Below are 27566 nucleotides of genomic sequence, written 5' to 3'. Positions count from 1 at the left end.
TTAGAAAACACATTTTAGTTAAATTCAAAAAATAATACATAAACATTTTGAAACTAAAAAGAAGAAATAAAATAAAATAGAATTCTGTATCTTGAATGTGCTTTAAAAATTCATTTTATTGTATATCCCAGTTTCACGAAAAATAAATGTGTACGCCATCACATACACACAGGTAATACTAATGGTGCACACCATCACATACACACAGGTAATACTAATGGGGACGGGAGTTTAGAAAGAATTCATGAGAACCTTGAATTAGAAAAACCCTGGGTGTACCTAGTTCCCTTCCTTCCTTTCCTCCCTGTGTTTCCCTTACTCCCTCCAGCAACCCCCCACCCCTTGCAACACACAGGTCCAGATTCAGAGCCCTCACATAGTCAAGGGAAGTGCTGTATAGCTGAGCTGCATGCCCACATGCCCAGCCCTCTTTGTCTTCAATGTTCTGGGGTACCCTTGGCTGTAAAACAGGTAACCTATATAACCAAAATTAGCACCAAAATTATTTCCCAAGATTTTATAATCATACCTTTTCCAATTCCTTTCCTCTCCATTTCTTTTCTATATCATTTTTCCTTTGTGGAAGTAAGTGAACGTTAAAGTTATGCAAATCTTTCAGTAAATATTTTTGCTGATATTTATTCTTGAAATATTTTTAAAATAACTATTATTTGTAAGGTAATTTTTTAGTTCTTGAAGATACAGTGATGAGTAAGATCAGACATGTGCTGACTTCTTGGGGTTACAGTGGGTTAAAAGAAGAATTAATTAAGTACTCAGAAGGATAGACTTACGGAATAGCATTTGATGCACCTTGTTGAAACATGCTCCCTTGGGTGAGTTTTAGAACTCTACATTCTGGGGTTTGGGCTTCACTGGCTACCTCTAACCTTGGTTACCTTTGTAGAGTAATGTTTATATACCAGTGTATACCCTAGGTCTTCATCTTCAGACCTCCTTGATAAGGCCTCCAAGTGGAGCTCACTGGCCCTGTGACTGTAAACAGTGGTTTTTATATGCTAATGACCCACCAGCCTGCTCTGCAGAATATCCCAGGCCCAAACACCCCAGTTGGCATTTCTAGGCAGTCTATCCAGTGCCTTGGGACAGAAATGTAACTTAGCCCTCATTCTGTCTGTGCCATCCCAGCCTTCATTAGTTTTGTCAACAGGGTCTTTGGACTCTTTTCCAAGTCATATTCAAATCACTTGTCCATTCTGGTTTAACTGATAAGTAGCCTCCTCACTGGTCCTAACTGGTTTATCATCATCACTGTTTATTTATGGCATCTGTTGTCCACTTAATAGCCAGAGTCCTCTTTTTTAAACATGTATGTATGTGTGTGTATGTATGTATGTATGTATGTATGTATGTATGTATGTATGTATGTATGTATATGGGTATTACGTAACTGTTTTCAGGCATACAAGACCAGAGTATCAGATCTCATTACAGATGGTTGTGAGCCGCCATGTGGGTGCTGAGAATTGAACTCAGGACCTCTGGAAGAACAGCCAGTGCTTTTAACCACTGAGCCATCTCTCCAGCCCCAGAATCATCTTTTTAAACCTCAAAGATATGGGCAGAATGCTCCAACAAGAAGTGTTGGTTTCAGGCAGTCTGAAGCAGGAACCGTAAAAATGAATTTCAGAGTACAGGATACTAGCAGAGTAAGAGAAATGATTAGAGAATAAAATTATACTCATGAAGTTGAAAATATGGACAGGTATAGGTAAGAATGAAATTATATTTGAAACAAGCCAAACTAAAAGCATAAATTGGACTGTGTATATAAACATACACATAAAATTTTTTCTGTATGTGTGATTGGGATTTTTTTGAATTTTTGTTTTTGTTTGTTTGATTGTTTTTTAGTTTGTCGAGACAGGATTTCTTTGTGTAGCTGTCCTAGAACTCCAGCTGTAGACCAGGCTGGCCTTGAACTCACAGAGATCCACCTACTTCTTCCCCAGTGCTTGGGATTAAAGGCATGCACAACCATTGCCCGGCTCCTAAAAGATAAACAAACACAAGGAAAGATGAAAGGTTTGCTTTATGTTCCTGTCGTGGGCATCTCGGCTGTAACCACTGGCTACTGTACCTATACCTATTTGGGTTGAGCCATATAAAAATGTCCACTTCACAAATACATAAACAGCCAGATGAGTGGATTACGTGAATAGATATGAGTATATATATTCACACTCCATACTTCCTTTCACCTAACTGTGTAAGGTTAGATTATAAATAGAAGGCTGCATTATATAGCTTCTGTAAATAAAATATTTCTTACAACTACAGACTCGTTCCACAGTCAACATTAGTTAATTAATTAACATTAATTTCTTATGATACACATGGTCCCAGTTTGTTTTCTCTTTTAAACTAACGTTGATTTAGAAGGAAATCTAATTATAGATCCTTTTTAAAGGGTCTGCTTTAGATGAATTGCCTGGATTGCTGTCGGCTCACTCTAGTTTTTTCCTTTGTGGTTTAGCTTCTAACATCCGTGTTTGACAATAGCATCAAGACCTTTGGAGTAATTGAAAGTGACCCTTTTGACTGGGAGAAGAGTGGAACTGACGGCTCCCTAACGACCACCACCACCTCTGCCACCCCTCAGCTGCACACCCGCCTGACCCCTGCTGCAATCGGGTATGTCCCACACAGCTCAGACAGTGCTGCCTTTTCTGAATGCAAGAATTTCCTTTAGTATTTGTCAAACAGAGAGTTATCAGAGGCCTTCTGAATTAATAGCTGACTGATGACTAAAAGGTAAAAACCTGTCATGGACTAGCAAGCCGAGAGATGTCAACTGTGTGACCAGGACCTGGAATTCACTCAAAAGAAGTGTATGTAGCCAAGCACAATGGTATACTCCTGTAACCCGGGGTTTGGGAAGATCTTGTACCAGTCCCAGAGTAGGATCAAAGTAAGACCCACTCTGGAAAGAAAGGGAAGAAGGAATGTATAGACAAATACCTATTCATATTTTGTATTTTTCTCATGTAGAACTGTATGAATTCTGTAATTTCAGAAATTCTAATTTCCTCAGAGGGAAAAACTAGAGGGTTTTCTCCTCCTTTGATGCCTGAGGCCTCATACGAGTGAGCACGCACTGCTGCTTCTGGGACTTTCTTTTGTCTTATTGTCTTATTGTTTGCCTGTTGGTTTGATTTTCAGTTCTGTGCTTCTTGTAGGTTTTTTTGTTTGTTTGTTTTTAACTGTGTGGGAACCACATCCTTTAAAAAAGATTTATTATGTATACAGTGTTCTGCTTGCATACATGCCTACAAGCCAGAAGAGGGCACCAGATCTTATTATACATGGCCATGAACCACCATGTGGTTGCTGGGAATTGAACTCAGGACCTCTGGAAGAGTAGTCAGTGCTCTTAACCTCTAAGCCATCTCTCCAGCCCTTGTTTTATTTTCTTTTGTTTATTTAAGATCCAGAAAAAGAACATAAAGTGCAGTGGTACGGAGATGGGAATGAGTTCTAAAATACATTGAATAAAATAATAAAGAGTAGTACACATTTCATACTGAAAAGTCAGCTAACCATTGCTTAGTTACTTATACCACCAAGTACTTCCCTCTAACTGTTTTTATTACTGGCAAAAATGGCAAATTATTTTATTTTACTGATGAGAGCTTCATGGAAAGTAGAACAGATGTTTTCAGGCTTTAAAGTGATTGTTGGTCAGGTGTGGCGGTGCACGCCTTTAATCACGGCACTAGGAAGCAGAGGCAGGCAGATCTCTGTGGGTTCAGGGCCAGCCTGGTCTACAAAGCAAGTTCCAGGACAGCCAGGGGGACACAGAGAAACCCTGTCTTGAAAAACAAAGCAAACAAACAAAAAGAAAAGTGATCATTAAATCAGTGAGTTGTATTAAGATTTGCATTGAAAGTCACGTTGAAAATTTTAACTTTTCCCAATTTAGAAAAATGTTCATTTTTCAGAATCAACATAAAATTAATGTTAAAAAGAGTTTTAGATTTTATTTAACTCTTAATTATGTATAGACTTATCACTTAAAGTTAGAGACAAAAATATTTAAAACAGTCTTCTGGTACCTCTTTTATTCTGGTCTTTAAAGTTTTCTGGTTTCCTCTCCTAATTCTTCAGAATTGCAAATGCCACCCCTATCCCAGGAGACTTGCTTCGAGAAAATACAGACGAAGTGTTTCCAGATGAGCAGCTTAGTGATGGGGAGAATGGAATCCCTGCTGGTGTGTCCCCAGATAAATTGCCTGGATCTCTGGGGCACCCTCGCCCTCAGGAAAAGGATGTCTGGGAAGAGATGGACATCAACAAGAACAAGATAAAGCTCGGAATTTGTAAAGTATGTATTTCTTACATACTAAGTAATATCTTTCTATGCACTTATTGCTCTTCTCTTACTGATACAGAGAGAGAGAATATAACTGAAAGTGTGCGTGTGCGCGTGCGTGTGCGTGCGCGTGCTGTTCTTTTCCTACATAATAGTCCTGGAGCTCAAACCCTGGTCATCCTAGTCACACCTGGGAGGAGCCCTCAAATTGATTACCCAATAGCAAGTGTTCAGCCCTGAAATAAATAAATAAATACACACACACACACACACAGTTTATATATTTAGGAAGATATATACATATATATGTAATAACAGTTGAAGAAATAGACACCATGTGTTGAGAGTTAAGGAGGCAAGAGTTAATGGGGAAGGTTGGAGGGAGAAAAGGGAAGGGGGTAAATGATATAATTTAATTTTCATTTAAAAAAAAAGTGTCATTACTAAATCATCCCACCAGCTTATGACTCTCAGTTTCGAGGATAAAGTAGAACAAGGTATTGCTACTTATTTTATTTTAAAACTTTATAAAGAACTTTTTAATGTGTATGGCTGTTTTACCTACATGTCTGTATGTATTTGTATAGTATGTACACTGTGTTTAGTGTCTGTGGAGGTCAGAAGAAGGCACTGGGTCCCTGGTACTGAAGTTATGGATGGTGTGAGCTACTGTGAGTGCTGGGAACTAAACACTGGCGCTCTGCGCTCTGCGCTCTGCCAGTATAGCAAGTGGTCTCTCTGCTCCCTCTCCACTGAGCTGTCTCTCCAGCCCCCTTGATGGTTACTTCAAATGTGGTCCAAAGTGCTCAGGTTTACATACCAAGATTAATATCTAGTATATGTAATGGAAAAGATAGATAATTAAAATAAATCAGGAGCATGAGTAGGAGTCAGTGGTAAAGCACTTGCCTAGCATATGTAAGGCTCTGGGTTCCATCTCCACCTCTACCATAAAAGGATGGAGGGAAGGAGGAAGGAGGGAAATCATATGACAAACAGAAAAGAAACATCTGTAGAACAAAAGCGGACCATCTTTCCAGATGACGGCAGGGCTTTGTTCCCTTTCTTGACTCTGATTAGTGCAGCTCTGTTCACAGCCTTGGTGCACTGTCTCTAATGAGGGGAAGAGGAGAGCACAGATCACACTTGATCATAAACTGGTAAAGTGGGTGATAAAAGATAGAATTATACGCAGGTCCACTTGTGAGTGTGGAAAAGAAATAGGTGGGTTTTTAACTCGTGGGCAGATTACCCTCAGACTTTTCTTTGCTCTCACTGTTGATTCTTTTCCTTTCTTGGAATATGAAGATAATGTTGAAAAGGTCATTCATTACAGTAGTAGTAGTTGTTATTGTGTCTTTAATCATGGCAGTTGGGAGATGGAGAGGCAGGCGGATCTCTGTCTCTGAGTTTGAGGCCATGCTGGTTTATAGTGAGTTCTAGGCTAGCCACAGCTACACAGAAACCTTGTCCTGAAAATGATGACAGTGTGAAAGGGTGTAGTTGGGAATGTGAAGGTTAGGGTTCAGCCTTAAAATATGGCTGCTAGAAAGCTGGCCAGCCATTCCTACCTTACAGAGGGACAGGAGAGGTGGCACAGCTGTTACAACAGGGACTGCTGTTGAAAAGGCCCTGAGTTCAGTTCACCACACATCCATGTCTGTTGGCTCACAGCCTTTAACCCTAGCTCCAGATCTGATGATTTGGGATGCTTAAAATCATCTGCACTCAGTGTTCATATATTAACATGTGTGCATGTGCCCCCACCCCCACACACAAACACAAGTGCACAGGCATAGACCCCAGCATGCAATTAGAAATAAAAGTAATTTTTTGTTTTCATTTCCTTTTCAGTATTTTTTTATTCACTTTATCTAGATCACAGCCCACGTCCTCCTCCTCTCCTCCTCCCATTGTCCTGTTGTCCCCATGTCCTCAGAGAAGGGGAGCCTCTCTTGGGCACCACACCACCCTGGGACATCTAGTCCCAGCAGGACTAAGCACATCCTCTTCCACTGAGACCACCAAGCAGTCCCAGGTTGGGGAAGGGATCCAATGGGAGGGAGCAGAGGCTGAAACAGCCCCCACTTGGCTTGTTAGGGAGTCTAGCTTCTGCACACGCCCTGGTTGGTAGTCCACTCTCTATGGGGTCTTCTTTTGGTGTTCTTGACCTTCTGCTTGCCCACTTCTATCCCGCACTCTCCCACTAGATCTCTTTAACTCCCCTGGTGTTTTGCTGTGGGTCTCTGCATCTGAGGAGACTTAGGTTAGGCTCCTGTCTGTGAGCAGAGCAGAGCAGAGCATCATTAATAGTGTAAGGGTGGCTCTCTCATTGGATGAGTCTCAAGTTGGGCAGCCATTGGTTGGCTATGCGCAGTCTCTGCTCCATCTTTATGCCAAGTAATCCTTCCTTCCTTTCTTTTAAGTCAAATGTTATCTTTTTTAAAAAAGAAAAATACCCTTAAGGATATATTCTTAGTATGTTTGGGCTGCTATAATAAAAATATGAAATAGGTACCTTGCAAACAACAGAACTTTATCACTTACAGTGATCGAGACAGATTTGGGGGTCTCTTTAGGACCCCCTATAAAGATACCAGTTTTATGGAGACTGCCTCCATGACCTAGTCATTTCCCACATACCCCATTATCTTAGTTTGGAATTAGGGCGTTCAATACATGAAATATAGCATGAGAATATACAAGTTCAGATTATAGCCTAGGATACATACTTTCTGACATTTGTAAAAGCATTGGTCTGGCTAATGAATAATGTCTACACGTAGAAGTCAGCAATGAGTAGTCAAAAGTAGGGATTCAATATTGTGTGTGCATTGCTGGAGATTGAACTCAATGCATCAGTTACTAAGCCCACTACTTTTGCTATCTGATTTTTGTAATATCAACTGGGGCAGTCCTTATGGCACCAGAACAAACTAGATTTTGATAGCTTTGGGGGTTTTTCTTTTCTTTTAATTTTTATTTTTATTTTATGTGTGTAGGTGTTTGGCTTGCATGTATGTTGCCCACAGATACCAGAAATAGGTGTCAGGGTCTCTGAAACCTAGAGATAAGTTAGATGTGACTCGCCGTGAGTACTAGTAACTCATGGAGCCATCTCTCCAGCCTGAGGAATTTGGTCATTTGGATTTGTCGGTTGGTTTGAGACAGACTCTGTGTAGCCTATTACCCTGTGCCCAGCCTTCTGCTTGCCCTGGCAGTTTCCAGCAGCTTCTTGTTCTAGTCCGAAGTGTTGGTTTTGTTGTTTGCTTTTGAGGGAGGGAATGAGAAAGGGGTATGACAGTTTGGGCAGTCTCTCCTAACTCTGGTGAGGTCTGTATGTCACAAAAATAACCTCCTTTCCAAGATTTAATTTTAATATAGTGACGTAGGGTTCTTTAAACGTTTAAATAGTTGTAATGTGGGGTTGGGGATTTAGCTCAGTGGTAGGGCGCTTGCCTAGCAAGCGCAAGGCCCTGGGTTCGGTCCCCAGCTCCGGGGGGGGTGGGGGGGAGACCTGTCTTAAAATAGTTGTAATGTAAGAAGGACAGTCTTTAAACATTATCAAACTATTCTTCTACAAAAAATAATTTTAAACAAGTAAGTTAATACTAACACCAAGTGTAAACCTAGGAAAAACTGAGTATAAAGAATTGACAAACAGAAATTTAATAAAACAAAACTATTACTGTCTAATATTTTTATTTTTAATTATGTGCATGTGTGTGCAGGTACTCATGGAGGTCAGGGTCTTCAGATCCCTGGAGTTGGAGTTACAGGTGGTTGAGTCACCCGATGTGGGTGCTGGAACCCAAACTCTAGTATTCTGCAAGAGCAGTAGATGTTCTTAACTGCTGAGTCATCTCTCCAGGCCCAAAGTCAAAATATCTTAGTTTTCTTGGCTGGTGAGGTGAGTCAGAAGGTAAAAGTGCTTGCCACCTCACCTGGCAGCTTGCATCTCGGAGAGTCAGCACTCCCACAAGTTGTCCTCTGACCTCCATAGTCACATGTAGTTTGGGCATGTACATACATATATACAGTAAGTAAATACAATTTTCAAAGTTAAATTTTTAAAGATTTAATTTTCTGAAAATACATGTAATCTTTTGTTGACATTATTTCAAAGGCTTCAGTGATTTCTCCTGTGTATAACTTTGGAATAATTTTCATGATTGTATTTTCTATTTTTTTCTAGGCAGCTACTGAAGAAGAAAATAGCCATGGTCAAGTGAATGGAATTCTTAATGCTCCAAGCCTTGGCTCACCAATTCGTGTCCGATCAGAGATTACTCAGCCAGACAGAGATGTTCCTTTAGTAAGGAAGTTACGTTCCATTCACAGCTTTGAGCTGGAAAAACGTCTGACTCTCGAGCCAAAGCCAGATACTGATAAGTTTCTTGAGACCTGGTATGTAATCATGTAGTGTATCTTTTTTTTCCCCTTTCTCTCTCTCTTTTTAAAACTTCCATGTTACCATTATTATGATTATGATTATGATTATTACCATATCTCCATTACGTAAATTCTTTCAAATAAGAAATTCTTGTGTTTTTATAACAGACACCATTTAAGTTTCCATTTGTTCATATCTGTATCCTTATTCTTAATGTGACTTGTCTACAAATTCTACAGCAATTGCTCTCTTCCTAATGCCAGTACAGTAGTAAAATGAACATATTTGCAGTAACTTCATTAGAAGGTGAACTCTGTGAGAAACAGTGTAGAGGTACAAAGGCAACATTAGGCAGGGATGGGGACACATACAGATAAGGTGCAGTGGGAAATTCCTAAGTAAGTTTATCATTTTGCCCTATGGTACTCACATCTCCCAAGATAGAAGGAAAGTTAAACTTTACAATGTATATAAATAGTGTAATGACTGATGGGTTTTGATCAGTTAGGCACATTCTACCTGTACCAAATTTTGGTTGCAAGATGAAAATGAAAATGTAAGATTTGATGTCTATTTACCAATCAGTAGGGTCAAGAGAATTTGGAGAGAGCTAGTTGTCTGTAGTAGTGCACACTGTAGTCCCAGCTCTGGGACTGCTGGCAGTGAAGTGTTGGGTTAAGAAGGACTGTGGACTTGGGCTGGAGGTATAATTCAGTTAGTAGAGTGCCTGCCTAACATGTGAGACCCTGGGTTCCATCCCCAGAACCACATACAAACATCTGTGGTAGTCCATGTCTGTGATCTCGTCAGGAGCATCAAAGACCCACGGTCATTGTTATTACACATCCACACTCAATCAGAAAGATGGACTAAACTTGAACAGTCCTTTAACCATTCGAAATACACTCAAGATGAGGTGTAGATATGAGAGCAATAGGAATAAAAACGTATTTGGAAGGAGTCAGACTAACTAATAAAAGAGACTTTAAAGTGGACAGTGTTGGGGAAGAGCTGGAATGGCAAGTAGAGAGGGTCGTGACCGTGTGAGACCCCCCTTGCTTTCTCCATACACGCTCGTCACTTTGGTAAGAACAGTTGTTCCACATAGTTTTTCAGGATAGATAGATGTTTCTCTAAGGACAACTGAGTAACTTCTTCCCATTTTCTTAAGCATGGAGAAAATGCAGAAAGATTCCAGTGCAGGAAAGGAACCTGTTCTCCCTGCTCTGCCTCATAAGCCTTGTGTCCCTGCTGTGCCCCGCACTGACCACGTCTGGCACTATGATGAAGAATATCCTCCTGATGCCTCCAAGCCTGCCTCTGCCAACACCCCAGAGCAGGCCGATGGTGGTGGCAGCCACGGATTTATAGCTGTTAACTTAAGCTCTTGTAAGCAGGAGGTTGATTCCAAAGAATGGGTGATTGTGGACAAGGAGCAAGACCTTCGGGACTTTAGGACAAATGAGGTGTTAGGCCATAAAACAACTGGAAGCCCTTCAGATGAGGAGCCGGAAGTGCTTCAGGTCCTTGAGGGGTCGCCTCAAGATGAAAAGATCCAAGTAGGTCCTTGGACTGACAACCAGCACTTAAAGAAGGAAAGCTCAGGTGTGATTTTAGCCCTTTCTGCTGAATGCCCTGCTACTGCTGCTTCAGAACTGTACACAGATAGGCTAGACCTCCAGGCTGGAGCTGCAAGTCAGTTCATCACAGTGACTCCCACAAGTCCCATGGAGGCACAAGCAGAAGGACCCCTGACTGCGGTAAGAAGTGGCTTTTGTCATTTTTTTGTGTTACCTGTTCAAGATGCTATTAAGAAAAGCCTGGGCCATGCATGGGGGCACAGGCTTTTAATCCCAGCACTCAGGAGCAGAGGCAGGCGGATCTCTGTGAGTTTGAAACCCGCTTGATCTACAGAATGAGTTCTAGGACAGCAAAGCCAGGGCTACATGGAGAAACTCTTGTCTCAAGAGAGAGAGGCGGGGGTTAGGGGTGGGAAAGGGTGGGGAGGGGGTACTGAACTGAGTGTGGTTACATACACCTTCAATCCCTGTATTCAGGAGGTGAATCTCTGTTTGAGGCCAGCTTCTTTTACATAGTGAGTTCCAGGACAGACAGGGCTACATAGACCTTGTCTCAAAACAACAACAAAACAAAAAGAAAAGACTGGGGCTGGGAGATGACCCCATCAGCAAATTACTACTGTGCATACGTAAGAACCTGAGTTCAGACACTCAGTACTCACATAGAGCCCAGGCACTGGCGGATAGTTACATCTGTGACTGCAGCACTGGGTTGGAGTATGCATGGAGCTGGAGGTGGGGACAAAGACAAATGGGTCCCTGGAGCTTGCTGGCCAGTCAGTCTAGCCAAATAACTGAGTTCCAGATTTAGTGAGAGAGCCTATCTTTAAAAAACGTATGTTTCTATACACAGACATTCTTACACACCCACATGCATGTACAAACACTGAAAACAAAGAAATAAAGGCTTCCTGTGGACAGAGTTCACAGCTATAGTCCTAGAATTCACAAAGCTAAATAAAAAAAACCACTGTAAAACCATGCCTACTCAGGCCAACCTGGGCTATATGAGAGACCCTGTGTCCAAATAAATGAATAAGCAAAAGGAAAGAAAGGCAGGAAAAAGAAGGTGGGTTAGTTGTTAAGATTGTGCAATTAGAAGCTTGAGTTAAGTAAATGGGTGCATGTAAACAATAGTGTTTATACTATGTTCTAAAGTGAACCTGGAATAGGAAAAAAATAAAGCCAAATATAGTGGTGCATGACTTTGATCCCAGCACTCGCTCTGTAGACCAGGTGGGCTTCCAACTCAAAAGAAATCCACCTGCTTCTGCCTCCCAAGTGCTGTGGTTAGAGGCTTGCACCACCACCACTTGGCCTGACTTTCTGACATACTAATCTCAGCATTGTTCCCCACATTGAAATGGTTTGGGTTAAAACACATTTGCACGTGGGAAAAAAGACACTGGCAGTTAGGGTTTCATCACTGTGGAGAGTATTTCCCACTTCTTCTCCAATCAGGTCACTTTGTTGATCTTCCCTCCCAGCCCCTCCAGGACTGCTTTATATAATTGTTTGTGGCATAGGGGAAACTAGCCTGAGGGAATAAACTAGTCTGGTCCAACCTGAGTTTTTCTTTTAGGATCTTTAGCCCATTCCTGTAATCCCAGTGCTCAAAAAACTAAGAAAGGAACATTGCTGTAGTTTCCAGAACAACCTGAGCTACAGAGAAATTCACCATGTAGACCAGGCTGGCCTTGAACTCCCAGTTATCTGCCTCAAGTGTTGGAATTAAAGGCATGTGCCCACACCTGACCTATACTGTTTTTGTTGTTTTGTTTTCTTCAAATGTATGTGTATGGTTGTTCTGAACCCAAGTAGCCTATATCGGAATCACCTAAAGCATTTCAACACTTTAGTTCCTTATTTTTACTTATTTTTAACAAAATCTTATAGCATAGCTTAGACTAGCTGGAATTCAAATTCTTTAAGCCTCAACCACCCAAGTGCTGGGATTACAGATACACATACCTGTTCTATTTGAGAGTTACTTCATAGGTCAGTCAAGTGATTTCCATCTCAACTGGTTTTAAGGCAGGATTTACATGTCTGTAAACCTAATTATGTTCTTGACACAAAGTGAAATAGACTTCAAACAACTTAGCTGACTCCCAACCCATACCAGAATTTTCATATACTTGGATGGAAGTGAATTTAAGCCAAATCTGCTATGAACACTCCAATTTGGATTTGAATTTAGAATTTTTTTTCATTTTTCCCCTAGGATTTAATGGCTTTTATTAAGTGATCTAAGTGTATCTGATTTCTCTAAAAAGGCCATTTTTTTAAAAAGACTAAATTATATTCACATAAAACTACTTTATTGTAAGGATAATAGAATTTAATTTATCATAGGACACCCATCTGTAAGGGAGTCTGGACTATGCAGTCTTTTGAAGTCAGTCTTCTGATGCATAGAGCATGTTACGAAAACAAGCAGAAGGAACTCCGAGGGAATTGTTTGTTCTATGCGGGGCCTTGGAGGGATCGTGGATTCCTTCATTTTTATTCGTAAGTGCTCATTTAGTATGAGTTGGAAAAACCTGGTAAACATTTTTGCTGTTTTGTTTTTTCAAGACAGGGTTTCTATATGTTAGCCCTGGCTATCCTGGAACTCACTTTGTAGAGCAGGCTGGCCTCGAACTCAGAGATCTGTCTGCCTCTGCCTCCTGAGTGCTAGGATTAAAGGGATGTGCCTGGCTCATTTTTGCTGCTCTTATAAATTAAAACCTGAAATATTACATCTCATACCATGAAATGATAACCCACATAACTGGATTTTATATATATATATATATATATATATATATTTTTTTTTTTTTTTCTCCCTTCTCCAGATTACAATTCCTCGACCTTCTGTGGCATCAACACAGTCAACTTCAGGAAGTTTTCACTATGGCCCACAACCAGAGAAGAAAGATCTTCAGCCCTTGGAGCCCACCGTAGAACTCTTCTCTCCAAGGGAGAACTTCTCGGGCTTGGCTGTGACAGAGGGTGAACTAGGAAGCGGAGGAAGCAGAGTGGATTTGGGACTTCAGATAGATCACATTGGTCATGGCATGTTACCCAACATGAAAGATGGTGACGCGTCTCAAGACTTAGGACCAAGAGACCTTCCTGACAGTAATAGATTAGTTGTGAAAGAATTTGAAAATCTCCCTGGAGAAACAGAAGAGAAAAGCATTCTTCTGGGCTCAGATAATGAAGATGAGAAGCTAAATAAAGGGCAACACTGTATTGAGATCTCTCTCCCAGGAGATTTAGTGACCACAGAAAGGGATCAGTCAGCTACCACAGAACCTCTGGATGTGTCAAAGACACAGAATTTCAGTGTGGTGCCTAATCAGGACAAAAACCATGAGATAATGAAGCTTTTGGCAGTTGGAACGTCAGAAATGTCTCCACAAGCCATTGACCCACATGCTGAAGGGCAGATAGGCCAGGTGGCAACAGTGCAAAAACACAAGCTATTTAAAGATGACACTAAGAGTGAGAGCTTGCCAGGCCAGCAGGGAGACCTTGCTACTTTTTTGCACCAAGAGGGTAAGAGAGAGAAAGTTGCCCCTAGAAATGGAGAGCTCTATCACTGTGTCTCAGAGAGTGAGCATGGGCCTCCTACCCGGAAGGACATGCTTCGGTCGTCCTTGGTGACCAGGCACAGCCGGATCCCTGTTTTAGCACAAGAAATAGACTCAACTTTTGAATCATCCTCTGCAGTCTCTGCAAAAGAAAAGCTTTTACAGAAGAAAGCCTATCAGCCAGAAATAGTCAAACTTCTGGTAGAAAAAAGGCAATTCAAGTCTTTCCTCGGGGACCTCTCAAGTGCCTCTGAGAAGCTGATGGAGGAGAAGCTAGCTGCTGCTGCAGTTCCCTTTTCTGAGGAGGAAGTCTTCGCCCCCTTTTCCAGACTGGCAGTAGACCCCCAGCTGAGTAGGTCAGTTGAAGATGGCTTTCTGTCACCCATCGTCTCCCAGTCTAGAAAGAGCAAGATTCCGAGGCCAGTATCCTGGGTCAGCACAGATCAAATCAATAGCTCAGCTTCACCTCAGTTCTTGCCTCGGCCGCCACCGGGAAAGCCACCAGTAAGGCCTGGAGTAGAAGCCAGGTAATGCTTTATGCTTTCCATGTGTGTAGTGCGTAGTGATGTGTTCAAGTGTGCTGTACTGCGTCACAGCAGTGGGTGTAGTAATTTTGAACTTGTTTTCTTCTGTCCCTTCCACGGTGCACCCTTAGGGCACGGTACAGATTTATTAAGGACAGTGCATTTTGTTTCCACTGAGGCAAAATAAAACATAAAATTTACCATCTTACTCATTTTAAGTGTCCTTTTCAGTGGTATTAACCAGGCTAATTTTGCTATGCATGTTCAGCACTGTGTACTTTAGGGCCCCCTTCATCGTATAAAACTGGAACTAAACCTATTAAACATCAAAACTTACATTTCTAGCCCCCAGCAACTCTTCATGGCTTTAATCATCATAAACTGTAAAGTCATGTCAGTAGAATCATAGTGTTTGTTCTGTTGTAGCTGGTCTATTTTACTTAGCAGGAAATATTTAGGGTCATTCATGTTGGTATCTACCAGAATTTCCTTTCTTCTAAAGGCAGTTGGGAAGACGGGGACTTCTGTCATTTGGTGTTTGCTATTTAGAGGCCTTACATCATCTTTATTTACATTTGTGTGCACGCCTTTGTAGGTGCAGAAGTCAATGGGAAGCTTGTGGGAATAGCTCCTCAGGGATCCAACTCAGGCCCAGATTGACAAGCATCTTGCCTGCTGAACTATCTTGCTGGCCCCAACTTAAATCATTTTATGGTTTATTGTGTCTTTTTCCTTTTTTCTATCTGTCTGATTTGTGTGTATGTTATGGTGAAACCATAAGTTCCTTTACTTTTCCTATTGTGTAGATGTGCCTATTTTCATTGTGGTCAACATGGAGTAGGCAGTCAGTCCCAAAGGTCTACCATACTAATTGGGTTTCTAGAATGTAACAACAGGGACATACCACTGTGTCCCTTTAAGTCACCTTGCCATTCCTTGTACTTGTTCAAATCACAAGATTACATCTTCATTTTATGTGCCCAAACAGAAGCTTATAATTTAGTTTTGCTTTTGAGACAAGGACCTATGTAGCTCAAAATGGCCTTGAACTACTGATTCTCCCACTGGGATTATAGATGTGCAACAATCACACTCAACTTAGTAACTGAATCTTTTATAAAAATTATGAAATAGCTGTGCGAATAATTACTTTTATAACTATGTATTTGTTTATTTACTTTCTTCAGATCTTTCTTTCCTAAATGGAAAGACAGTTCAAGTTACTGTCTAGTGTCCTCTAGTTTCAGTCTGCAGTAACTGCAGCTAGCATTGTAGATGTCGGGTCTAGGGGTAATATAAGCGGTTGTGTGCTTCAGGGATTGAACCAGGGTGTCAAGCATGCTATCAGTACATATTCCACCTCTCGCTGTACTGCCAAGCCCCTACCCAGCTTTTACCTCATTACTACCATAGTATCTTTATTTCTCCATCTTAAAAGGGAACTTTTTCTCAACATGGGATTCTTAGAGCTTTAAAATCTCAGTCCTTAACCCACTGCCTTTTGACCTCCAGAACCCTAGGACTCCTTGTATATGACAAATTACTTCTTTCTGGCTGTTCTCTGGACTTTGCACAAGGTGTGTGTCTTGGTTTGATGATGTGCGATTGGGTCACTTTGGAGTCATTCTGCTTGGAAGTCATTGAGCTTACTGGATGTGGTATATTGTCCTTCATTAAATTTGGGAAGTTTCCAGCTGTCCTTAGGTAATCTTTACCTAAATTTTTTTCCTTCTGCAACTCCTATGGTGCCTACCCCTGTCCACTTGCTAGTCCCTTGCCCTCTTTATTCTTTTGTCTTTCTGTGATTCAGATTCAATATCATTGTTCCTGTCTTACCATTTTCTGCTTCTCACTACTCACATGTGCTTTTTAAAAATTGTGTGTGTACACACCATTGTACTTGTGTAACAGCCAGAACTCAACTCGAGAGTTGATTCTTCTCTTCCACCGTGTAGGTCCTGGGGATTGAATTTAGATCACCAAACTTAGAGGCAAAGCTCTGAGTTATCATGATACCACTGAATCATCTCTCCAGCCTATCCTACCTAGTCTCTAATATTTGGCTCCCTAAAGGGAAAAGGAAAAATGTAATGGCAGAGTGAGAAAATATTAAGCCTTTGTATCTCTCTGAAAGTCACTTCAGTCACAGAAAAGGAGGTGTGCAGTAATGGGCAGAGATAGGAGAATGGCCACCCACTCCGTCTTCCACCGTAAGAAGCTGCAATGAAGAGCTCTAGAACACAGTAAAATAATGTCATTTCTTTTTTCAGACTTAAGCCAGCCGAGTAAAAGGAATTATTTTAGCCAGTGGGACAATTATCTATGAAGTTATCATTATATGATTGAACTAAATTTCTCTCTGTGTGTGTCCGTCTGTCTCTTGTCTGTCTGTCTGTCTATCTATCTATCTATCTATCTATCATCTATCTCTCCCTCTTCTTCTTACTCTTCTCTTATCTGTACAAGCACTGTTTCTCTTCTCCCTCACTCCTCCCTGAACTCAGTCCTTGGGCCCAGTGAACTCCTCTAAGACCAGCTTCCCGATGAACCTGCCTTTAATTAAAAAAACAAAATCAAAAAACTAAGTAAAATAAAAACATACTAGTCTCTGAAACACCCCTCCTATTACTTTCTATTTGTTTCATTAGGTAGTGCCTTACTAATTCATCTGGTTAATAAACACAAGAGTCAGTACTTGCAGAATTTTTAGCAATAGCAAGAATTTGTAGTATCACTATTGGAACTTACAGACTGAGGAAGATTATACATTACTCCACTTACTCAGAAGAAATGTGACGGAGTTTAGTGGAACAGCATTAACTGAAGCAGGATGTAAAATTGTAACTTTTGTTATTGAGTTGTTTTTCTGTTCAGTTTTGTATGCAGGTTAGCTTATTTCTTTTTCTCATAAAAATATAATGAATGTTGAATACTCCCAAAGCATCTGAGAAAATTATCTTTCCCAGTTTGAAGTGATACAAGTCATAACAATTTGTTTTTACTGAGAATTTATTATTCAGAAAATGCAAGCTCATGGGCATCAACATTGTGTCTGTTGCTGTCCTCAGATATGTTAGCCTCATTCATAACTGTCCTCAGATGAGGAGAGAGGGGGCAACAAACAAAACAATGAGAGTACAGTCTCCAAACAGATTTTTTTTCCCAAAGGCTTTATTTTTATTTTCAGTTAGGGGAGCGAGTGTGGTATGGGCCCTCAGAGGCCAGAAAAGAATGTTAGCTTTCCTGTAGTTGGAGCTCCAAGTGGTCATGAGTTGCCCAATGCTGGTGCTGAGAACTAAACTCTGGTCCTCAGGAAGCACTCTTAGTTCCCTAGCCTCTTTACAGCCTAAGGATGGGGGAGGGGGGTTGGTTGATTGGCTTTGCCTACCCTGATTCCTGTAAGTTGTGTGTACGGCAGGCCTCTAATGTACTTCGATCTCTAAACAATTGCATTTAATTCTTGCAGTGCTGTTTTCTAGGTGGCATAGGCTCCTGGTATTTAAAAAAAAAATCCATAACACATAAACTCTTTATTTAAAATCTTACATATTAGTCAGCTTATTGTTCCTACAATCATTTACCAGAGACAGGCTAATTTATAAGGAGAATGGGAATCCAAGTAGCATGGCACAAGGCCGTGACAAGTCCCCTTCACTTAGTCCCTCATTGCACATGGGGGCTTAAGCACCTTGTGCATCTCTGCACATATGCCAGTCTCTTTCCCTTTACTTACAAAGCTACCAGGATCTAACCATAGAAGTTCCACCCTAATGATTTTACCTGATCCCTTCCCAAAGACCCCACCTTTAAACACCATAGTCAAATTAAAGTTCCACGTGCTTGATTGAACTAATGACGATGGTCCAGGGACAACCAATGCTACTACATACATTGATTATAAAGCCAGGTGTGGTGGTGTCCACGGATGCCAACACTTGGGAGACTGTGGCAGAACAATCACAAGTTCAAGACAGTAATAACCTACACAGTAAGTTCCATAAGCTACATAGAGAGAGCCTGTCTAAGAAAACCATTTAAAAGAAACAACAAAACCTTGATTACTGTTAGACATGGTGGCTCTGAAGCAAGAGAATGACTAGTCAACCTGACTATACAGCAGAACTATATATTTATAAAATTTTTTAGATTTTATCATGAGAGAGAAAGGAGAGAGGAGAATGTATTGCATGATAGGGGTATGCATGGTACACATGTGGAGGTGAGAGGACAACCTTGTGGACTTGTCTCTCTCTCCACCTTTACCTGGGTTCCAGGGATCAAATTCAAGTCACCAGGCTATCTGGCAAGAGCCTTTACTCGCTGAGCCATCCTCGTGGCCCCTCTTGGAATTTTAAAAAACCACACAAACAGGTATCTTTGGCCAGGAATGATAGAAAGCTAGGAGATGATGCGAACCTCCAATCCCAATACCTAGGAAGCTGAGGCAGGCCTGGCCTGGGTCACACTGAGTTCTTGATGATCAGTGTGGGCTGCATAGGAAGACCTTGTCAGAGGAAACAAACATTAACCAAAGGCCAAAAAGACATAGTCGATGTCGGACACAGCATGCGTGTGAAGGAGTAACGCAGTATACTTCCAGTGCATTGTTTTGGTATTGACATACTTAATACAGATGATCATTTGGAAGACTGTGCACACTTAAAATGAATTTTTGATATCCTGTTTCCAAAAAAGTAATTCTTCTCTATTCTTTTAAGGCTACGCAGATATAAAGTTCTAGGGAGTAGTAACTCTGATTCAGACCTTTTCTCTCGCCTGGCCCAAATTCTTCAAAATGGATCTCAGAAATCCCGGAGTACTACACAATGCAAGAGCCCAGGATCTCCTCACAATCCAAAAACACCACCCAAGAGTCCAGTTGTACCTCGAAGGAGTCCCAGTGCCTCTCCTCGAAGCTCTTCCTTGCCTCGAACATCTAGTTCCTCACCATCTAGGGCTGGACGGCCCCACCATGACCAGAGGAGTTCTTCCCCACATCTGGGGAGAAGCAAGTCACCTCCCAGCCACTCAGGATCATCATCCTCCAGGAGGTCCTGCCAACAGGAGCATTGCAAACCCAGCAAGAATGGCCCCAAAGGATCTGGCAGCCTCCACCACCACTCAGCCAGCTCTAAAACTCCCCCAGGGAAGAGTAAGCCAGCCAGTAAACTCAGCAGATAGGAAGTGAGCAGGCTGCATCTCTGGGAAAGGTGTGAGATCTTCCTTCTAGACCTGATGCATGTGTGTCCCTGTACTGTCTGTTTCAAACAATCAGTGTTGATCTTCTCTTACAAAAGAAAGTAACATGATCAGTTATTTATAACAAGACTTAAGTATAATTATCTAGGGCAGGTAGGAAGCACATCAAGAGCCTTTGCATAGGAAGCTTCGGTCCAGCAATGTTTAAGGGGAAGAAACTCACTGAGCTCTTGTTTAAAGCTGCATTTGAAACAGAAAATTGAGGATAGGAAATAGAATGGGATTTTAAGTGATTTTTTTCATAATTTGTTAAACCTCTACTCAAAAAGTATATAGCAAAAGTGTTTGATATTTTTATTTAAAACTTCCTAACCTTGGAGAGTCATTGCACAGACATTCAAATATAAGAAGCCTGTTGCCAGGAAACCATTACCTGGGTATATTTGGTTTGTGTGTTTATTTAGTGAATCTACATCTTTTCCACTCATTCTTAGTATCTTTCCTGGATTTTACATTTTTTAAAGTTAATGTTTTTACCTTTTATTTTAACAACACACCGTAATGTGTGTTACAGCAGTACACAATAACACTCTAACATCCAGTTACCTTTATTTATTCAAACCTGGCTATTTTCCTTTGAGCAACAGTTCTTATTCTTACCTCCTATATTTTTATCTCAAAAAGGAAAGAATGTCTAGCTAGAGCTATTTTGGGCCGGTGTGCTTTGAGAGGGGCAGAGAGTGGCACAATGGCTTTCAAAGGTAGAAGTGTCCCTCCCCCGACTACATGTCCTCCTCGAAGAAGGAGACGGACCGGAGGAGACAGCTTTCCTGGGTTCTTTCTAGTGTCAGCTCTCAGGGTGATGCTAGGAAAGAACAATACTTCAGATTGTGGCTTATACTTTTTAGAAATTTAGAAATAAAATATGTTACTGAGGTTTACCATCAGATTTTGTATTTTATACATTTAGCCAATAAGGAATGAATACCTGGGAAATAAATTTAGACTAAATAGTTTTCTTTCAATGTTTTTATTACCTGGTTCTTGTGTTGTTTAATGCTTGGGCTTCTTAGCCAGATTTCCACATTTATAAGACGACGTAAGTATAATTAGGGCAGGAAGGAAGCACATCAAGAGTCGATGCCTTTGCATAGGAAGCTTCGGTCCAGCACAGTCCAAGGGGGAGAAACTCACTGAGCTCTTGTTTATAGCTGCCGTTGACATCTAAATTTCAATTTATAAAGTTGTAAGGATGATATTTGTTCTAATCTCACTCTCCTACTAGCAGAAACCAGGCAAATTAAAGACAGCAGACTTTTTAAGTGGGCTATTTGACGCCCTGTGGCTGTATAAAAACTTTATTGAGGACAGGGAAGTTGATGTGCCTGCTGTTGAGGTCTGCCTTTTAACAGACGTTACTTTTGACTATTGCATTGCTGCCAAACAGTTTGAGGAGGAGGGGGTAGGAATGGAAGTGTCTTCACTAAGTGGACATGTTCCGGTGGTGCATCCCAACTGCCCTGGCGTTGCGCTGTCTCAGCTTGTTCTGTGTTGAGCGTTTGCAAACTTGGGACACTACACTGAGACACAAGGTCTCCCGTGAGAAATGTGGCGTAGTGTGGAATCTTAATTCTTCCCAGGTTCAAGCACTTGTGAGCGAGGCCCACTGCTGTTTCTCTCTCACAACTGTGTGCTGGAGACTGATCCTTATGTATCCTATTGTATAACTTTGCTGCAGAACTGCTTGCATGTCTTTCATGGTAAATTATATAAATATTTATAAATAGAGACATACGCTTATATAAATCCATTTTTTCTCATTTTGCATTTGTAATTTCAAGATCATAGATGATAAAATTCCTTTTCTACTATGTGCCTCGGGTACACTTGGGCATTGCCTGTCTTCATTTTCTGAAAGTATGTTCTTGGCATGTGATACCTAAGAGTCGTCTGCCTTCCGGGTGCATAGTGCAGCAGCTGGCAGTTTTTACCAAGCCGAGGTATAAGGTACTTAATTTTCACTTAAAAAGTATTTTAATAGGGGAAAATTGTAACCAGATATGCTTGTAATACAGGCTCAAAGATGACTCATGTCAGCCACATAGTTCTGTCATTATGGCTAAAGTGGATAGATGGGCATCATAATTATGGATCTGGCATCAACTTTTTTAAACATTTCCTGGAAGTTGCCTCTTTCGTGTCACTCTTTTGAAGGGGATGGGATGTAGGATAACTGAAATTATCTCTTTCTGTTACATTAGCTAAATGATGCTAAAAGTAGCCAGCTTTCTCACTGTCCTCTCTAGTCAGAAATGTGCTGATAGTAACTGGGAAAGCTAATCGGGCCCAGCCTTTTTCTTTGTGAATTTATCTGCTGGCAGTCATGCTGACACACAGGATGTTTTCTGTCTGGGTTTACTTTCTCCAGCCTTTCAGTGTGTTGCCTCCTTTTCTACACGTTGTTAACAAATTCATCAAATTCCAGAGACAAAAGGCCTCTCATTATGTGAGAATGCTTTATTTTGTATGTAGTGAAAAGAGCCAACCAAAGATGTTTCTGCTCTGAAGGAAAGGAAACAGACTGAGTAATTATGTCTTGTGTATCAGTAATTACATTTATTAAGTGTTGTCCTGATATAGAGGTTAGAAAGTGGAGCTGGGCGTGGCAGCACACACTTTGATCCTAGCACTCTGGATCTCTGAGTTTGAAGCCAGCCTGGTCTACAGAGTGAGTTCCAGCACAGCCAGGGCTACACAGAGAAATCCTGTCTTGAAGAAACAAACAAACAGACAAAGGATTAAAACATATAGTTTGTGCTTTTAGATGTTACATTTCTTTCAGGTTAAAAATAGAAGTTGGCAGCCTTAAGCCAACTCTTGGCTCAGGAGTATGGTCTACAGAGAATCAAGCTTTTGTTTTGGTTTGGATTTTCAGTTATTTTGAGATTTATTTTGAGGTTTTTGTTGATGGCATATTCCACATTTCAATCACAAATCATCCAAGTATAGTGAAGAACATGACTATAGCCATAATGGAAGTAGTGCATGACAGAAGAAATCTTTTGGGAAACAAGTACCTCCTGGCTTCTATCTGCACAGGTTACTAGCTCAAGCCTGTCCTTACCTTATTTAGTCTGTGTGATTATTTCAGTGGAGCAAAGAATGGACACTTAGTTCCTAATTTTAGGTAATGTTGCCCCCCCAATTATACTACTGACCTGTAGGCTCTGTGAATTGCTTAAAATATTAAATTCATACCTTGTAATCTTGCACAGCATAAAGATATCTGACTTTAATGGATAGTGAAAACAGGAAGTAATTGGATCCTATCTGATTCAACATTAAGCTCAAGATCTTAAGTCACCTTTCAATGAAGCACTTATCTCAGCTTTGGTACACAAGCTGGCCTTGCAAACAGGAGCACAGCCACCTTTAGTTCTTTAGTTGCATGCTTTGCAATGAATGTTTTTGGTAAAAGTTGCAACAAGTTAATCAAGGCCTAAAAAAATAGCAACAAAATGGTCAAAGACTTGTTGCCATCACTGTAGGTTATTTGCTCTAGCACACCAAACCACTGAATGCTGATGTTGTGTCCTACACATGTAGGACCTCTGTCTATTTTATTCCTGGCCACTGTGGGAACTTGAGGGGCTGCAGCAGATACCAGAGACTTTCTCGCAGTCACAGATTCCTAGGCTGCTGTTTGTGTGGTTGCATCCATTGTACAAAGGAAAAGGTATACATTGCTGCATGTTTTATAAACCTAGACCACATAGCTAGCTAGCTAAGTAATAATGAGATTTTCTACACCCAATAACCTTGACAAACAGGTGCCTTTTCCTTAAGGGCAGAAAATTTTACATTTCTAATCTAACATTAGGAATTGGTGATAGGAGAAACAGGATCCACAATTTAGTGGTTTAAGGAAAAAAATTGCATCTTGAAAATGCTATCTTAAAATGTATTTATAGATAATCTAGATTCATCTGTGGAGATCAGTTTCTCATATTTTAAAAACTTGTTAGCTAGGTGTGATGGCTCATGTTTCTAACCAATCTTTGAGGGACTGAGGTGGGACGATGGAAGAGAGCCTGAAGCCACCCTCTGCTTCATAGTGATTTCAAGTCCACCTGGGCTGTAGTGTGGGACCCTCTCCCCCCAAAAACAAAACAAAAACATTATTTTTTAATTATTAAGTTTTCATACATGTATGTATATATTATATGTTGAGTGTACCTCTCATTTGTATCTGTCATGGCATGTCTTTAAGAATGACTTCTGTCATGTTTATGGTTTGCATTCACTTTTTTACAATGTGCCTATTTATGGCTTTGGGATATTGTTTCTGAGGAGAGGTCACCTCTGTCACTGAGGTAATAGGACATTTGTAACCAACTGTACTGCTTAAATTCTTGAATTTGGTTCTATAGACAACATATTTGCAGAATAGTTATTTATGTTTTAATCCAAACGGATTACAGGATTACAGTAACAACTCTGGTGGTCCTTACATACCAACAGTCTTTATAGTCCTAACTCAGAAGCCACTGAAGTGCACATTAGACCTTAAGATTATAGAGGAAACTAGAGGCAGTTCCACAACTAAGACAATGGGAGGTGTGATGCCTGGTAAGCATGACCCCTACTTCTTCACTAAAACTTGACAAAACTCACATTATTGGGTATTTGCCTTATTTTGGCCATTTCTCCAGAATTTTAACATACTCTTGGAGCCTTAAGGATCTTGTTATGCAATATTGCTTTCCACAACTGCAGAAAGTAGAAAATTCCTAGGTAAGTCCCAAGTATGGAACAAGAACCCCTGTTTACTTAGAGAATATGGGTAAAGTATGTAGGCTTTCAGATAAGTTCTTCCTCTTGTGAGAGGATTTGCATCAGAAAATTAGTGATAAGGTCATCTCTTGGTTTCACAAAAATCTCAAGATGCTAAATGGCAAAGATTTACTCAGTAATGATTCCAGTATTTGCTCCCACACAAGTACTAATAACCATGACAGCTAAGGCAAGTTCAAGGTGATGGGATGATTTTCCTATACTGTGCTCAATCCTTGGTTGTAAGGAGCCTTGTAACAAAAGTGGTGTCCCTTTCATTGTCCCTACAATGTAACAAGTTTCTGCATTTTCTCATTGGAGGGGATAATATCTACACTACAGGCTCATGATGATGCTGACCACATCTCCTGGTACCTTCAACCAGGATTTCTAGACCAACAGCAGTATGAATGAGGGAGACTAACAGAATTACAGAATTTGCTAATAACATTATTTTACATTAACAGTGGGAAAGAGTTATCTCAATAATTTAAAATGATTTTGTATTATATACATGATTGTTTAAAGACATTAGTAAACCAAGTTTTTATGTAGACTATCCTTGCCATATGATACTTAAAACTCTTATAAAATGTAATTTAAAACCTCAAAGTTGGAATGTGCCCGGTGTTTTTTGCTCACGTCACAGCAGTAAACAAGGCTATAGAGTTTGGCTGTGATTTATTTTAGGGAGTTTGCAAAGAAGAAAGCTTTGAGACTTTATTCAAAACAGTTTGGGTTTGGGTTTTTTTGTTTGGGTTTTGTTTTTTTTTTTTAATTTTGGGGGGGGTGGTTGTTTTGTTTTGTTTTGTTTTTGAGAAGAGGTTTTTCTGTGTAGCCCTGGCCTGGAGCTCCCTCTGTAGACCAGGCTGGCCTCAAACTCTCCAGGTCTGCCTGCCTCTGCCTCCTGAGTGCTGAGACTAAAGGTGTGTGTCACCATGCCTGGCTAAGACAGTTTTATTAAATTATTCATCAGTTAGTGAAATTAGTTCTCGAACATAATTAAGAAATTAAAATATAGGAAATAAGTCTTTTAAGGCAAAGGAAATGTAGTATTTGGGCCACTCAGGGGATTGAAATTGGATTAGATTTCCTAGGCGTGATGGTTATGTGCCTGTAATCTCACCATGTATGAGGTGAGGGCAGGAACAGGAGTTGAAGGTCATACGTGTTGAGCTGCATAGGCTCTGAAGCTGAGTAGGGCTCTATGAACCCTGTCTCTAAGGGGGTGGGGTCTTAGATGAGAGAGAGGAGACTGTTGGATTGGATGAGTTTTGAGACTACAGATCTGATGACCTGGGCTTGAGCCATCTTGCTGTTCCCTGATGCAGTTCTTCTCCTTTGACACCTTTCCTAAATGCTATCTATTTCATCAGACCATTTATTTCAGATTTCAAGGTTTTCAGAAAAGGAGGCACATCTCATTTTGTATTAAATATAATAAGTTCATAAGTTATTATTGGCAAACGTTATCAGATTTAGTCACAATCTGAATTCTCTTATTGAACAAGAAAAATAAGTCAATGTTTTACTGTCCTCCTCTTAGCAAGATGAAAAATTGCTCTTTTCAATGTATCACATTGTATCCTTTCTCCTTCCAGCATCTTCCCTTTATGTGTCTTTGCTCAGGCAACCACTGGCATAGAGTATTGAAAAACATGCAGTGCTTTTGTATAGGCCATCTGTACATAAAAGTGTAATTATTTATTTAATTTTCCCATTTGTACCATATTAAAGCTTTGTACAGTGTTTTAAGTTCTGTTTTAAAATTATTTTGTATTTTATTTTTATAATCTAGTAATAAAACATTCAGTCCGCATGCAAACTTCAGTGCTATTTGTGTCATGGTTTGGATTTCAAAAAGTGAAAAATATTTCCTAAACTACTAAAGTGTTAGATTCACCACACCAGAAGTGACTAGTAAACAACCAAGAGAAGGACATTTGGGCTAACTGAATAGAAGCTAGGTGAAAACCAGGGTTTAGGGGTCTGAAGGTGTTGTGTTCAACCTGGCTTTGAACCTGATATTCTGTCTTTGCCAAGTACTGGAATTGCAAGCATCCACTAAACCCAGCACAGAATTAAGTTTTTAAAACTTCCTTTTCTTCTCTTCAGCAAACATCCCTGATATACTAGAGGGATTCCTGCTGCATCTACTGCTTATCGCCAAGTGCTCTTCCTTGGAATGAGAGGAACACAGGGCATATTAATACAGTGCTGCTTCCCTTTGACGGAAACTGTTCAATGAGATCCCCTATCTTGAGTTTTTTTAACCAAGGAGCAACATCGGAAAGCCTCTTGTATTTTTCAAAATAAGGGACCTACAGGAGGTGTATCGGGCACGAGTGTATGTGTGTGTGCCTGTGTGTGTTTGTGTGTGTAGGATGGGGGGGGGGAGTGTGTCCAGAAATGCCTTACTCTTCCAGAAGCTAATTATGAATATTGACCTCTTAAATATAGAGGTTGAAATACCCGATATAAACTCCTTAATGCGTAAAGGACTAAATACAAGTCCTTAGAACAATTCCTAAGGACCCTCAATGGTTTATGATCTGATAAGTTTTATAAGATGCCTCAGCAGGAACTCTGTCCTCAATTGTCAATTGGAAAGATTGGCCAATGGTAAAAAGTCAGCCTTTGAGTAAAGGGGGAAAAAAGCTAAGCAGGCCGGGCGTACCCCCTTTAATCCCAGCATTCGGGAGCAAAGGCAAGCTAATCTATTAGTTCTAAGCCAGCCTGGTCTACAGAGTGACCAAGCTATCCAGAGAAACCATGTCTCGAAAAACAAAAAGGTCAGAACAGAAGGTTACTCACTTTATTTTGGTTGAGGAGGGAGTGACTCAAAAAGCTCTACAGTCGGTGGTCTGAGGCTGTGTTTATGGCAGATGTCTGGTCTGATAGGCTGGTGTCTTTTAGAGTTGGTTACTTTTCCTGTCTGGCCTCTCTTTCGGAGCCGGGTCTCCACAGAGCTCGCCGCAGTTCCATCTCATCACATTGCTCCAGCGGCCAAGCAGTCAGGGAAAGGCGCCTCGGCGCCCTGCAGGCCTAGCTGGTTGGACAGATCTTCCCGGACCGCCTGAGCCCCACCCCACAAGGACCCGCCCCGTCGTCCAACGGTCGCCCCGG

At 40.8% G+C, this 27566-nt stretch overlaps 1 protein-coding gene and 1 long non-coding RNA gene across 14 annotated transcripts in view; one reads left to right on the top strand and one right to left on the bottom strand.

Annotated features, from left to right (window-relative positions):
• The window catches only part of Ttbk2 (tau tubulin kinase 2), a 111821-nt gene extending 85556 nt beyond the window's left edge, over positions 1 to 26265 (top strand). For 6 of the 8 annotated variants that reach the window (XM_087652009.1, XM_087652013.1, XM_087652011.1 and 3 more), the window contains 6 exon segments: positions 2498 to 2655; positions 4129 to 4345; positions 8529 to 8740; positions 9898 to 10486; positions 13144 to 14411; positions 19127 to 26265. In XM_087652009.1, coding sequence (XP_087508135.1) covers positions 2498 to 2655; positions 4129 to 4345; positions 8529 to 8740; positions 9898 to 10486; positions 13144 to 14411; positions 19127 to 19589 — 2907 coding nt within the window. In that variant the 3' untranslated portion in view covers positions 19590 to 26265. 8 annotated transcript variants of the gene reach the window in all.
• LOC120101914 (uncharacterized) lies at positions 97 to 27532 on the bottom strand. 6 transcript variants are annotated; one of them, XR_015684568.1, is made up of 4 exons: positions 27255 to 27532; positions 20645 to 20831; positions 4077 to 4293; positions 97 to 2012 (listed from the first exon to the last, which is right to left on the bottom strand). It is a non-coding gene; the product is annotated as an uncharacterized LOC120101914 (long non-coding RNA). The 6 variants fall into 6 exon arrangements; XR_015684570.1 differs by lacking the exon at positions 97 to 2012 and adding an exon at positions 3425 to 3833; XR_015684572.1 differs by lacking the exon at positions 97 to 2012 and adding an exon at positions 3425 to 3829.
• Positions 27533 to 27566: the final 34 nt, after the last annotated feature.

The sequence above is a fragment of the Rattus norvegicus genome, chromosome 3, assembly GCF_021556685.1.
Source record: "Rattus norvegicus strain SHRSP/BbbUtx chromosome 3, alternate assembly SHRSP_T2T, whole genome shotgun sequence".
Classification (NCBI taxonomy): domain Eukaryota; kingdom Metazoa; phylum Chordata; class Mammalia; order Rodentia; family Muridae; genus Rattus; species Rattus norvegicus.
Note: the sequence above shows the minus strand (reverse complement) of the source record. Positions and strands in the feature narration are given on the sequence as shown.